Source organism: Bos javanicus, chromosome 1 (assembly GCF_032452875.1).
Source record: "Bos javanicus breed banteng chromosome 1, ARS-OSU_banteng_1.0, whole genome shotgun sequence".
NCBI lineage: Eukaryota > Metazoa > Chordata > Mammalia > Artiodactyla > Bovidae > Bos > Bos javanicus.
The window spans coordinates 97530278-97543989 of NC_083868.1; the positions used below are offsets into that span (position 1 = coordinate 97530278).

The 13712-nt window shown below is 44.2% G+C and overlaps 1 protein-coding gene across 1 annotated transcript in view; it reads left to right on the forward strand.

The window, feature by feature from the left end:
• The window catches only part of LRRC31 (leucine rich repeat containing 31), a 29784-nt gene that overhangs the window by 14122 nt on the left and 1950 nt on the right, over positions 1 to 13712 (forward strand). Inside the window, 5 exon segments of the mRNA XM_061416381.1 lie at positions 2920 to 3087; positions 3603 to 3770; positions 4552 to 4716; positions 7909 to 8076; positions 11319 to 11486. Of these exon segments, the coding sequence (XP_061272365.1) occupies positions 2920 to 3087; positions 3603 to 3770; positions 4552 to 4716; positions 7909 to 8076; positions 11319 to 11486 (837 nt within the window).

The following is a 13712-nucleotide window of genomic DNA, read 5'->3' on the forward strand; positions in this document are numbered from 1 at the left end:
GAGGCAGGTCAGGTGGTCTGGTATTCCCATCTCTTTCAGAATTTTCCACAGTTTATTGTGATCCACACAGTCAAAGGCTTTGGCATAGTCAATAAAGCAGAAATAGATGTTTTTCTGGAACTCTCTTGCTTTTTCGATGATCCAGCGGATGTTGGCAATTTGATCTCTGGTTCCTCTGCCTTTTCTAAAACCAGCTTGAACATCAGGAAGTTCACGGTTCACATATTGCTGAAGCCTGGCTTGGAGAATTTTGAGCATTATTTTATTAGCGTGTGAGATGAGCGCAATTGTGCAGTAGTTTGAGCATTCTTTGGCATTGCCTTTCTAGCCTCAGAGGTTAGCAGCTGGTTATCATGTAGCAGAGTCTCAAATTTAACATACTGTTACTCAGGCATGAAAAGAAGTACAGTTTCTTTATTTTGGACTAATCTAATCTTTTTCATGATCCTCCAACCTAAAGGAACCAGAGATTAAATTTTCTTTTTTTAATGTTTAAATTTAATTAATTTTAATTTTATTTTTGCAGGCACTGGGTCTTCGTTGCACAGACTTTTCTCCAGTTGTGGCAAGCAGGGTCTACTCTCCAGTTGCAGTGCGTGAGTTTCTCACTGTGGTGGCTTCTCTTGTTGAGGAGCACAGGCTTTAGGGCACTCAGGCTTCAGTAGTTGTGGCACAGGAGCTTAGTTGCCCCGAGGCATGTGGAATCTTCCCTGACTAGGAATCGAACCAGTGTCCCCTGCATTTCAAGGAAGATTCTTTACCACAGACCACAAGGGAAACCCAGCAAGTGGAATTTCTACCCTGGGACTCACTCCAAACTCATCTCGTCCAGGAGAGTCTGCAACCTTGTCACTGATGTTTTGTGTCCTCTTCCCTCTCCTCAAGAATTTATCCTCTCTGGAAGGACTTCTGTATCCTCTTTACCAGGAGGAGCTTTCTTATCATCCATACTCTGCTTAGCCTTAATGGCAGATGGGGCATAAGAAGAGTAGGAGAGTAAATGGTTTATTGTTAAGAAAGCATAAATCAGGAGTCATTGCAACATTATTACACCTGTTACAATTGCTTAGTGTAGGATGGCAAGTGTATAGTGCTCCAATATTAGATGTACTACAGACAATCATGCCCTTTCTCCCTGATCCTGGACATGCCTCAGGGCTATTCAAAGCCACACCCCATTGACTGGCTGCTGCTGCTAAGTCGCTTCAGTCGTGTCTGACTCTGTGAGACCCCATAGATGGAAGCCCACCAGACTCCCCTGTCCCTGGGATTCTCCAGGCAAGAACACTGGAGTGGGTTGCCATTTCCTTCTCCAATGCATAAAAGTGAAAAGTGAAAGGGAAGCCACTCAGTTGTGTCCGACTCTCAGCGACCCCATGGACTACAGCCTACCAGGCTCCTCCATCCATGGGATTTTCCAGGCAAGAGTACTGGAGTGGGGTGCCATTGCCTTCTCCACATTGACTGGCAATGGCATACAAAATGATACATTTATCGGCTTATGTTGTTAAACTTCCTGAAGAATTTGCATTTTTAAGTGGGGCTCTTGGACTCCAAAAACCTTAAAGTGAAAGTTGTTTAGTCAAGTCCAACTCTTTGCAACCCCATGGGCTGTATAGTCCATGGAATTCTCCAGGCCAGAATACTAGAGTGGGTAGCCTTTTCCTTCTCCAGGGGATCTTCCCAACCCAGGGATCGAACCCAGGTATCCCGCATTGTAGGTGAATTCTTTACCAGCTGAGCCACAAGGGAAGCCCGAAAAACCTTAAACCATAGAATAAATAATCAGTGGCAGAAGTTCACACCCAGTATCCAGCAGTAGAATAGAGGTTTCTGGACTCAGTGGACCTTCCAACACTCTTAACTGGTGTTCGGATTGACTCCACATGTTGAGAAAGTACATTTTCCGTGTGTGCAGCTCACCATTCTGTTCTGCCCCCAAAGCAATGACAATCATTCCTAAGGGCTGACCCCCCATTCTCTCCCGGCTTCCACTCTGTAGCCCTCAAGTGTTTCCTGTGTGAAGTGGTCCCGGGAATGTTAAGTTTCATCCCTGCTCACCGCATCCTTCTTTACCCCAGGGCTGTCATGAGCTGCTTGCATCCTAGGGCATTATGAGCTGCTAATGCCTATTGTGCTCTCTTACTCATTCCTCCCTGCCCTGGTTGGATCAGTTGTATGTGACATTCTTGATGTCAGAGTGAGCTTTTCCTCTGTGATGGCCAGTGCCCTGCTTTTGCTTCTACCTCTGGCTGAAATATAACAGTGTTTATGTTGGGGAATAAAATTATGGGTGATTTAAACCTTCATGTTTTATTTTCTAAATCTTTTATATTTCTACCTCTGGACAAGCTTCTCAGCAATAATGATCCCTAAAGAGGATGGATGAGAGAAAGTAGATGGACTGGTAGAAATATTTACTACCATAAAAACGATTTGGTAAAATCATGGTGGTTCAGGTAAAGAATCTGTCTGCAATGCAGGAGACCTGGGTTTGATTCCTGGGTCAGGAAGATCCCCTGGAGAAGGGAATGGCAACCTACTACAATATTCTTGCCGGGAGAATTCCACAGACAGAGGAGCCTGGCGGGCTACAGTCCGTAGGGTTGCAAAGAGTTGGATACAACTGAGTGACTAAGACACACCCATACATGCATCTTACCGACAGGTGGATTTTTTTTTTTTTTTTTACAAGTTTTGCTTATAAGCGTGGTTTCAGAACTCTGGCTGTGCCTAGAAGCTCACCCTGCTGGTCATGGGTAGGAACTGGGTCCTTTTCTCCTCCCTGTTCCCTGGCATCTAACCAGGACCTGGCCCGGCTTCAATAAATGATGGTTGTATTGACTTTGAAATGAATTCCCTGCTTTGTGAACCTGGCAACCAACCTGATCTTTGGACCATTTTTTTTTTTTTAAACAGGAGAAGCACTTAAAGTGCTGCCTGAACTTGAAGAGTTGAATTTGTCCTGGAACAGTAAAGTGGGAGGAAACTTGCCTCTGATCCTCCAGACGTTGCAACAAGGGAGCAAGATACAAACACTTGAGCTCATGGACTGTACCCTCACATCAGAAGATGGGGTGTTCGTAGGTAAGTAGAATTTGGTAGAGTCCTTCCCAGGAAAAATGTGAAGATGCCCATAATTGGAGAGCTTGGGAGCTGATACTGGCCATGTTTCCTCTCACCCTGAATTGAAAAAGTAGCTCACTATATCCCAGGTCACATGAAGATGTAACACTCCCCCCCCCCCCCCCCCACCCACCCCAACCTTCATACCCACATCTGTTTTTTTGGCTGTGCTGGGTCTTCATTGCTGCAAGTGAGCTTTCTCTAGTTGCAGTAAGTGGGGCCACTCTTTTTGCAGAGCACTGGCTCTAGGGTGCATGGGCTCAGTAGTTGTAGCTTGTGGGCTCCAGAGCACCGGCTTTAGTATTAATAGTTGCAACTTGCAAGCCTAGTTGCCCCATGACTTATGAAATCTTCCCAGACCAGGGATGGAACTCGTGTCCCCTGCATTGCTGACAGATTCTTAACCACTGGACCACCAGAGAAGTCCCACACCCTGCATCTTTACTGAGTTGTTCTTTGGATTTCTTTCCTTCCAGATCAGTTGCTACCTAGACTGCAAAACCTTGAAGTACTCGATCTTTCTATTAACAGAAACATTGGTGGCAGTCTCAATAGTATTGCTCATGGACTAAAAAGTACTTCAAACCTGAAAGTCTTGAAGTTACATTCATGTGGATTGTCACAAAAGAGTGTCAAGCTACTAGGTGAGTTAGCAATGACTGAAGCTTCTATATAATTTTATTTTATGTTTAATTTTTTAAGCTGTTAGGAAATATAACAAACTAGAAACAGAGGTTAGGTTGGGGAATGAGATCATTGGTAATTTAAATCTTCAAGTTTTATTGATTTTCCACGTCCTTTACAGTGAGTATGTATTTTTACAATTACAAAACTAAATGGCCAGCTCCGAAAAGGCCAGGGTATTTTAGATTTGAGAGAGACAGTGAGCAAAATAAAAGTGTGCTACTAAAGCTCTCCATTTCTCTCTTACTTTTGAAAGTGCCAGCATTATTTTATGCTTAGTAGTAGGAAGGAATTGGTGCTGATAAAAACAACTTCAGTGACATCTGTAGTTAAAATTTACTCTGCTATATAGAGTACCCACATTACATGAGAATACGAAGTGAAATGTATTTTTATCCTTGCATCTTCTAGAGCCTGTCCTATCCTTCTCCTTGGCAGTTTAAGTCTAGAATGCTGCTAATGTACCAATGCTCAAGGATAGTACAGGAAGAGCCATTAGTTGCAGAAATCTGAGCAAAAGCACTAGCAATCAATGCAGGTCATAGGGAGAGTGTTTGAAGCCATTGTCAGGTCCAAAGCGGTTAGTGGTGCAAAGCAGACAGTTATCCCTCCATTTGGGCTCTTGTCATCACAGTGTATGTATTTTCTTAGTCTCGCTTCTCCATGCCTGCCCCCTGCTCTGCTCCACTCCTGCTGACTGTCCTGTAACATGTCAGAGTGGGATTTTGACCTTCTTTGTAGATGCTGCCTTTAGATACTTGTGTGAGCTGAGGACACTAGACCTTTCCTGCAACAAGGAGTTGGGTGGAGGGTTTGAAGACATCACAGGGCTGGCCACGCTGGAGCACCTGGAGGGGCTGGATGTCCGCCAGTGCTCGATGACGGCTGACGACGTGTTGTCCCTGAGCGGGTAGGTGCTGCAGAGCTGAGGGAGGGCTCTCAGAGCCTTGGCATATGTTTGAAGTGAAGTGAAGTCGCTCAGTCGTGTCCGACTCTTTGCGACCCCATGGACTGTAGCCTACCAGGCTCCTCCGTCCGTGGGATTTTCCAGGCAAGAGTACTGGTGTGGGTTGCCATTTGGGAAACTGGCAAATCTGAGATGTACTGTTTATGAAGTTACTGGGAGGATCACATCATAAAAGTTCTGTGAATGTCCCAATATAGTATTTGGCAAATATTAGGTGCCCAATAAATGTTGTTGTTCAGTTGCTAAGTCATGTCCGACTCTTTGCGACCCCATGGACTGCAGCAGGCCAGGCTTCCCTGTCCTTCACCATCTCCTGGAGTTTGTTCAGTTGGTGAATGTTAGTGAATCTAAACTCCTATACACATCTGTGAAGGATAGATGTGGCACTCGAGGAAGAAATTCTGAATTCCTGTGGCTGTTTAGAAATGAATCTGTTAATGTCACAAAGCATATTACAAAGAAGGATGTAGAGGGAAAGCCAAAACGAAGGGTGTTGAGGCACTCTCTCTCACAAGTTATGCTAAGGCACTTAGATAAGATGAAGTTACAAAAAGTCCATGGAGAGTGCATAATTACAGTTTTAGGTCAGTCACTACCTTTACTTTCCTACCACAGATACAGTCCTGTAACAGGCAACATATATGCAATTTCCCCTAACAAACAGCAAGCATAGCCGTAGAGATGAAGGGTTTTATTCCATCTGCAGCCACAATAAACCTTCAGGATATACCCTGAATCTGACCATGGCTCACTGTTTAGACCTCTACCTCCTGCTCCAGCCCACTGTCAGTTCATGCCTAGATTACTGCAAGAGTCTAGATGGCTTTCCTGCTCCTCTGACTCTGACTGCATTCTCTATTTCTTTTCCCCGTCAACTTCTCCAACTACACTGTGCTGACTCCCACGCACACCAGCCATGCTCTGCTTTCTCTCTGAACTATGGGCTCCTCCTAGGTAGGGATGGCTTTCTTCAGTATCTCTCTATTGCTTGTGCACAAGGTCTGGCATGTAGTTGGCTCCCAGCAAATGCTTGTTGAATGTATGACTGAATGAATCAATCAATAAAGAACGAGAAAAAGAAATTTTTGTCATTTTTCGTACAATTGGGGGAAGAAAACAGCAAAATAGGTCTTTGGGTCTAATATCAATTTTTTTAGCCCTGCTAATTTGTTTCTTAGATGCTTATCCTTCAATTTGGGGAAATGAGATGAGTTCGAGTCTTTCATGAAGATTTAAAAATAGTAAACAATACCTTTTTGAACTTCAAATGGAGAGTGTGATGGGATCAGCATCTCTTTTACTTATGAGTGTCATACCTGTGGAGACACTCCTGAATTATCAGTCCATCGGATTCCAAATAGTGAATTTCCCCTGCTACAACTGAATAACACAAAACCTCACATCTCATCCTGCTGCTCGGATGAAGATTAAAGTGCTAGAGGACTTGAATTGTCACTGCTAGTGCAATGGAGAGATTAGCCTCTATTATCTGGATTCACAGCCACCAACAGGAGTAAATGGCCCCAGAAAGGTAATGGTTATTTAGTAAGAATTTCATGGTCCTCCTGCTTAATTTTAAAAAGGCAGAATTGCAAATACATCCTGTTTTCTACCTTGTGATGTTAAAGAATTGAATGGTTCTTTTATCTGATCATTCTCAATGGCTTCAAAGAAAGGGAATTATGGATCACTTAGCCAATGATATCTGATTAATCATCTAATTGTTCGAGGCCCTGTGCTGCAGGCTAAGGGAAATTCAGAGTCAAGAGCTTCAGTTTGGAAGGGGGCAGAAATAAACCAAATACATGGTGGAGATCCCCTGGAGAAGGAAATGGCAACCCACTTCAGTTTTCTTGCCTGGGAAATCTCATGAACAGAGGAGCCTGGCTGGCTACAGTTCATGGAGTCACAGAGTCAGATGCAACTGAAGTGACTTGGTACACATGGTGAATACAACGTGCTGTGGGCATCAGACGAGGGAGAGATGGTTGCATCTATGGGATCACAAGTACCTGCCCTCTTTTTTCCTTTCCTTCCCTTCCTTTCTCCTGTCCTTCTCTCCTTCCACTAATGTTTGTGCCTCAGATTTCCAGACTCTGATGCACATTCTGGGCAGGAAGCAGCCGCTGCACACAGAGTTCACCTTCAGTGAGGGAGGGCGGAAGATTTGCGTATGAACAATAGATACACAAACAAGTCACGTAATAGGGGTGGTGGGAGGAAAAGAGAATAGGGTGATGTAATTGTGACCACAGGGTTCCTGTGGCTTTGGTGGCCCTGGAAGGCTCTGAGGAGGTGAGTCAGCCCCACAGGGGTCCCAGGAAACTCTATTTCCCACACTGGGAAGAACTAGGGCAAAGGCCTGAAAGAACGAAAAGCAGCAGAAAGACAGGGAAACAGGGGTCCCTCTTGGCACAGCAGGGGCCCTCAGGACCCCACTCTGGTGCTGTTACCAAGAGACATCTGGTTATTATTATTTTTTTTAACCAATGTACATACCTTAATTTTAAAAAAAATGTAGCCACATGTGGGATCTTAGTTCCCCAACCCGGATTGAACCAGGGCCCCCTGCATTGGAAGCGTGCAGTCCCGACTACTGGGCTGCCAGGGAAGTCCCAACAGACATCTGTTCTGATTGCTTGATTTCATTGCCTTCCTAGTACTTCTGACTTATATTCTGAGGAAAGAATGATCATATCAAACATTAACTGAGCAGTTAATGTGAGCCGGGCACTGTACCAGGCACTTTATTTATACCAAGTCATTTTATCTTCCCGTTGTCTCTATGGAGTAGTTATTGTTCTTATTATCATCGAGAAAACTGAGGCTCAGAGAAGTTAAACAATTTACCCAAAGTCACACTGTTCTTTAGCAACAAACAGGATGAGAACCCAGTTTCCTCTGTCTCCGAAGTCTTTGCTCTTTACTTCCAGCCTGGAGAGAGGCTTAGAGAAGAGCCCAAGCTGCATGCTGGGGAAAGTGGCTGGCGTGTGTGGTGAGGAATGGTGTGTAAGGAAGGGCAGGGGTCACATAGGCAAGAGCCATGCTTGTTGATCAAGAAGACTGTGGCACTTCCCGAGACCCCTTTGTGAGATGCTGCCTAAGCCATGTCACCCCTGATGTTTTAACAGCTCAGGTTATCCCTTTACTCTCAAGTCTTCAAGAATTGGATTTATCTGCCAACAAAGAGATGGGCAGCTATTCTGAAAACCTACTCAGCAGGCTCCGATTTTTACCAGCATTGAAGTCATTGATAATCAGCAACTGTGCTTTGGAGAGTATGACTTTTACTGCCCTGGGTAAGCGATTCTCTGGGTCCCTGCAGACACTGGCACAGTAACACCCGAAAGGGAGACCTCTGTTTCCCCCCAAGTGAATTTCATTCCAAGACTCAGCCATAGGCACATTGAAGTATCAATCCGTCTTCTTTTCAAGAAATACGCTCTTTTAAAAGTGACTTTCAAGGCCACATGGATGATTTCTGGCTTTTGCAAATTTAACCTTTAACATTTAAAGTGTGCAGAGTTGACCCTTTGTATCCAGGGGTTCCAAATCCGTGGATTCAACCAATAGCAGGTCAACAATAATTTGGAAAAAATTTCTGGAAAAAAATTTTTCAGAAAGCTCCAAAAAGCAAAACTTGAATTTGCCTCATTCAGGCAACTGTTTATATAGATAGAATTTATATTGTGTTAGGTATTATATAGGTGGTGCTGGTAGTAAAGAACCCACCAGCCAATGCAGGAGATATAAGAGTTGTGAGTTCAATCCCTGGGTTGGGAAGATACCCTGCAGGAGGTCATGGCAACCCACTCCAGTATTCTTGCCTGGAGAATCCCATGGACAGAGGAGCCTGGTGGGCTACAATCCATAGGGTTGAAAAGAGTTGAACACAACTGAAGCGACTTAGCACAGCACAGAGATGATTTAAAGTATATATATGGGAGGGTGTGCATATATTATGTGCAAATACTATGCCACGTTACATAAGGGACTTCAGTATGGATGGGTTCTGGAAACAATATCCCTGTCTATACTGAGGGATGGCTGTATAACCAACTTTGGAGGTTCACATTTGTAGTACCTTGTAATTTCACTGAGGTCAATATAAATTGGGATTGCTGTGAGTCTGATGGGCCATCAGAAGGCATAACTCTTTTCAATTATAGCTACACAATCAAAAAATCATAATCAAGTAGATATTACACTAAATTGCATAATGTGACATGAATCTATAGATAGTCCCTGACTTATAACAGTTTAACTTAAGAGTTTTTGACTTTAAGATGATGTAAGGGCTTCTCTTGGAGAAGGCAATGGCACCCCACTCCAGTACTCTTGCCTGGAAAATCCAATGGACATAGGAGCCTGGTGGGCTGCAGTCCATGGGGTCGCACAGAGTCAGACATGACTGAAGCGACTTAGCAGTAGCAGCAGCAGCAGCAAGGGCTTCTCTGGTAGCTCAGTTGGTAAAAAATCCGCCTACAATGTGTGACACCTGGGTTTCATCTCTGGGTTGGGAAGATACCCTAGAGAAGGGAACAGTTACCCACTCCAGTAATCTAGCCTGGAGAATTCCATGGACTACATAGTTTATGGGGTTGCAAAGAGTCGGACATGACTGAGTGACTTTTACTTTCTAAAAGCAATATACATTCAGTAAAAATCACACTTAGAAAATTTTGATCTTCCCCTGGGCTAGTGATACATAATGTGGTATGATACTCTCTCATGCCATCATAAAGGCAAACTTAACAACCACTCTATACCCAGACAGCTCTGTTTTTCACTTTCAGTATAATAGTCAATAAAGTATATGAAATATCTAACACGTAAGTATAAAATAGGGTTTGTGTAAAATGATTTTGCCCACCTGTGGATGAATATAAGTGTTCTGAGAATGTTTAGGTAGGTTGTGTGCATGTTTGCTAAGTCACTTCAGTTCTGTCCAACTCTTTGCAACCCATGGACTGTTGTAGCCCACCAGGTTAGGCAAAGCTATACTGATGACCTAGGTGTATTAAATTCATTTTTTACTTAAGATATTTTCAACTTATCAGGATGGTGCTGCTGCTGCTGCTAAGTCGCTTTAGTCGTGTCTGACTCTGTGCGACCCCATAGATGAAAGCCAACCAGGCTCCGCCGTCCCTGGGATTCTCCAGGCAAGAACACTGGAGTGGGTTGCCATTTCCTTCTCCAATGCATAAAAGTGAAAAGTGAAAGTGAAGTCACTCAGTCGTGTCCGACTCTTAGCGACCCCATTGACTGCAGCCTACCAGGCTTCGCCATCCATGGGATTTTTCAGGCTAGAGTACTGGAGTGGGGTGCCATTGCCTTCTCCGTATCAGGATGCAATCCCACCATAAGTCAAGAAAGATCTGTTTTATTCCATTTGAATTAAGAAGTAAACCAACAATAAAAAAGAAGTAAATCAAGTAAATATACACATATTTCTCTATATCATTTTTAGAAGAAAAAGTTCAATTTCTTATTGATAGGTCTCTATCATATGAGTGGGAGAGGTGTTCTTATTAGATATTATAAAAAGAATATATATCTACCCCTCAAACATTTTTTAGAAAGAAAATATAAAATGTAATTAATGACTATACCTTGTGAATAAGTTGCTCTGGTTAGTTTTAATGTTAGGGGAAACTGGGAACTATGCAGAAAATCTTTCAATTTCCTTTAAACATCTTTCCAAGATACACGATTTCCCTTCCTTGTTTCTGTAACTGCAGTTAAGTAAACACAATACATTTTGGTGTTTCAGAGTTCTAGGAAGGTGTGGCCTTGTCTCAGTTTCAGAAGCTAGTGGGATATGTAAAACCAGGACACACTCTGGAAATATTGACTAGATGAGAAAACTGTTTATCTCTTTCTCCTTCCTAAACGCGAGATGAAGGAGAGAAATGCCAGTTGACAGTGAATTAACCATTTAACCAAGTTTTACTTTTCTAAAGTTTCCAAATTTCTTCCAAATGAAAATAGAAAACATAAATTGAATCCATGGATTTCAGGCAGGAGAAACAAGGAATTGTGGAGGGTACTGCCCACACCCAGAAATGATGTCCCTCTTTCACTCAGTTCAATCCAAAGACTGCTGGATCTCAGGACTCCCCTAGTGGTCCCTGGGCTAAGATTCCACACTCCAATGCAGGGGACCCAGGGTCGATCCCTACTCAGGAACTAGATCCCACATGCTGCAACTAAGATGTCTCTGAAAGTGAAAGTGCTAGTTGCTCAGTCATGTCTGACTCTTTGTGACCCCATGGACATAGCTCACTAGGTTCCTCTGTCCCTGGGGATTCTCCAGGCAAGAACACTGGAGTGGGTCTTCCAGGGGATCTTCTCAACCCAGGGATAGAACCCAGGTCTCCCACATTGCAGGAGGTTTCTTTACCATCTGAGCCACCAGGGAAGCCCACAACTGTCTTAACTCAGTGATAATATGTTGCCTTAGCCTAGGTTGCTCAAGTTCAAAGTTTATGACCTCTAAGGAAGTCTAAGTTATTACTATTCTTATTGCTGTCAATTTCAGCTGAAGCCTCCATTCACCTCCCTGCTCTGAAAATAGTCAACCTTTCTTGGAATAAGTGTATTGGCGGTAACCTGAAGCTGCTCCTGGAGACATTAAAGCTTTCAATGTCTCTTCAAGTGCTGAGGCTGAGCAGCTGTTCCCTGGTGACAGAGGACATGGCTCTCTTGGGTTTGTATCTTCTGGTTCCAAAGCTGTCCTGACACTCAGAGCCCAGTGTGCCTGCCCTGCCAGCCTGGGGGAAGGGAGGCAGAGGAGGCAAGGAGGCCTGTGCACATTCTCTGCTCCCTGACATCTGCTTGGGAGAAAGCTGGTTTGTGCTCAGTCACTTCAGTCATGCCCAACTGCTTGCAACCCCATGGACTGTAGTCCAACAGGCTCCTCTGTCCACGGCATTCTCCAGCAAGAACACTGCAGTGGGTTGCCATGCTCTCCTGCAGGGGATCTTCCCAACCCAGGGATCGAAACTGCATCTCCTGTATCTGCTGCATTGCAGGTAGATTCTTTACCCACTGAGCCACCTGGGAAGCCCTAAAATAGACACTGCTGCTGCTAAGTCACTTCAGTTGTGTCCGACTCTGTGCGACCCCATAGACGGCAGCCCACCAGGCTCCCCCATCCCTGGGATTCTCCAGGCAAGAACACTGGAGTGGGTTGCCATTTCCTTCTCCAATGCATGAATGTGAAAAGTGAAAGTGAAGTTGCTGAGTTGTGTTTGACTCTTAGCGACCCCATGGACTGCAGCCTATCAGGCTCCTCCGTCCATGGGATTTTCCAGGCAAGAGTACTGGAGTGGGGTGCCATTGCCTTCTCCGAAAATAGACACAGGCAATTCTAAAACCAAATACACAGTAGAGACTGGTTCATAAAATGAGATGGAGGAGTTCCTTGTGGTCCAATGATTAGGACTTCATGCTTTCACCTCTGAGTGTGCAGGTTCTATTCCTAGGTGGGGAACTAAGATCCTGCAAGCCACCAGGTGCAGCCAACCATTAAAAAAAAGAAAAAGGAGATAGATACAGATATGGTGGTGGAAGAAGGAGGATTATCTGACATAGGATAGAAAGTTGGAACCGGATGTGGACGGGCAAGGCTCCTTATCCTTGGGAGGGCTGTGCATGTGTGGATTTTGTTTACGCCTATTCCTGGCTTTGCTCAGCTGGGTGCAGTTTTTTCTGTTCACCTGGTGTTTCCTGTGGATGAATTATGTGTAAGCAAACAAGAAATTCGTGTTACGTCCACACTGTTCTCTGATATTTCAATCTAGTTGGAATAAATACGTGTTTTCCAAACAAGTGTTATGGCCAAACACTGTAATTAGAAGATGGGGACAAATCACTGTGATTTTATTTTGGATTTCCCTAATGACTAATGGGAGAAGGCGATGGCACCCCACCCCAGTACTCTTGCCTGGAAAATCCCATGGACGGAGGAGCCTGCTAGGCTGCAGTCCATGGGCCCGCTAAGAGTCGGACACGACTGAGTGACTTCACTTTCACTTTTCACTTTCCTGCATTGGGGAAGGAAATGGCAACCCACTCCAGTGTTCTTGCCTGGAGAATCCCAGGGACAGTGGAGCCTGGTGGGCTTCCGTCTATGGGGTCACACAGAGTTGGACACGACTGACGCAACTTAGCAGCAGCGGCAGCAATGACTAATGAGGCCTTCCCACGTGGTGCTAGTGGTAAAGAATCTGCCTGCCAATGCAGGAGACACAAGAAATGTGTGTTCAATCCCTGGGTCGGGAAGATCCCTTGGAGAAGGAAATGGCAACCCACTCCAGTATTCTTTCCTGGAGAATCCCATGGACAGAGGAATCTGGCAGGCTACAGTCCATGGGGTTGCAAACTGGTCAATTGATTTTTGACAAAAATGCAAAAGCAATTCAGTAAGTCTTTTCAACTAACGGTGCTTGATTAACTGAGCTATCATACACAAAAATACTAACTTCAGCCTATATCTCACAACTTGGACAAAAATAACTCAAAATGGATAAGCAAAATGTAACTGTAAAACCTTTAGAATAAAATCTAGGAAAAATACTTGGGAACTTGAGTTTTGCAAAAAGTTTTTAAGATATAACACAGAAAGCTCTGCCCACCAAATTAGCAAATTGATAAATAGATCTTTATCAAAACTGTGAGTTATGCTATGAAAAAGATACTGTTAAGGGGGGGTGAGAGGAAAATGTAGGTAAGTTCTTTACCACTGAGCCGCCAGGGAAGCCTCCATTGGTCTATGCATCTATTCTTTTACCAATTTCATACTGTCTTGGTTACTAAAGCTTTAGAGTAAGCCTTGATGGGAATGGAGCATCCTGCTTGGTCTGGAAACCATGATGTGTGGCAAATGATTGAAGGGCCAGGGCATGTTTAGTCCTAACAGGGGGACATCGAG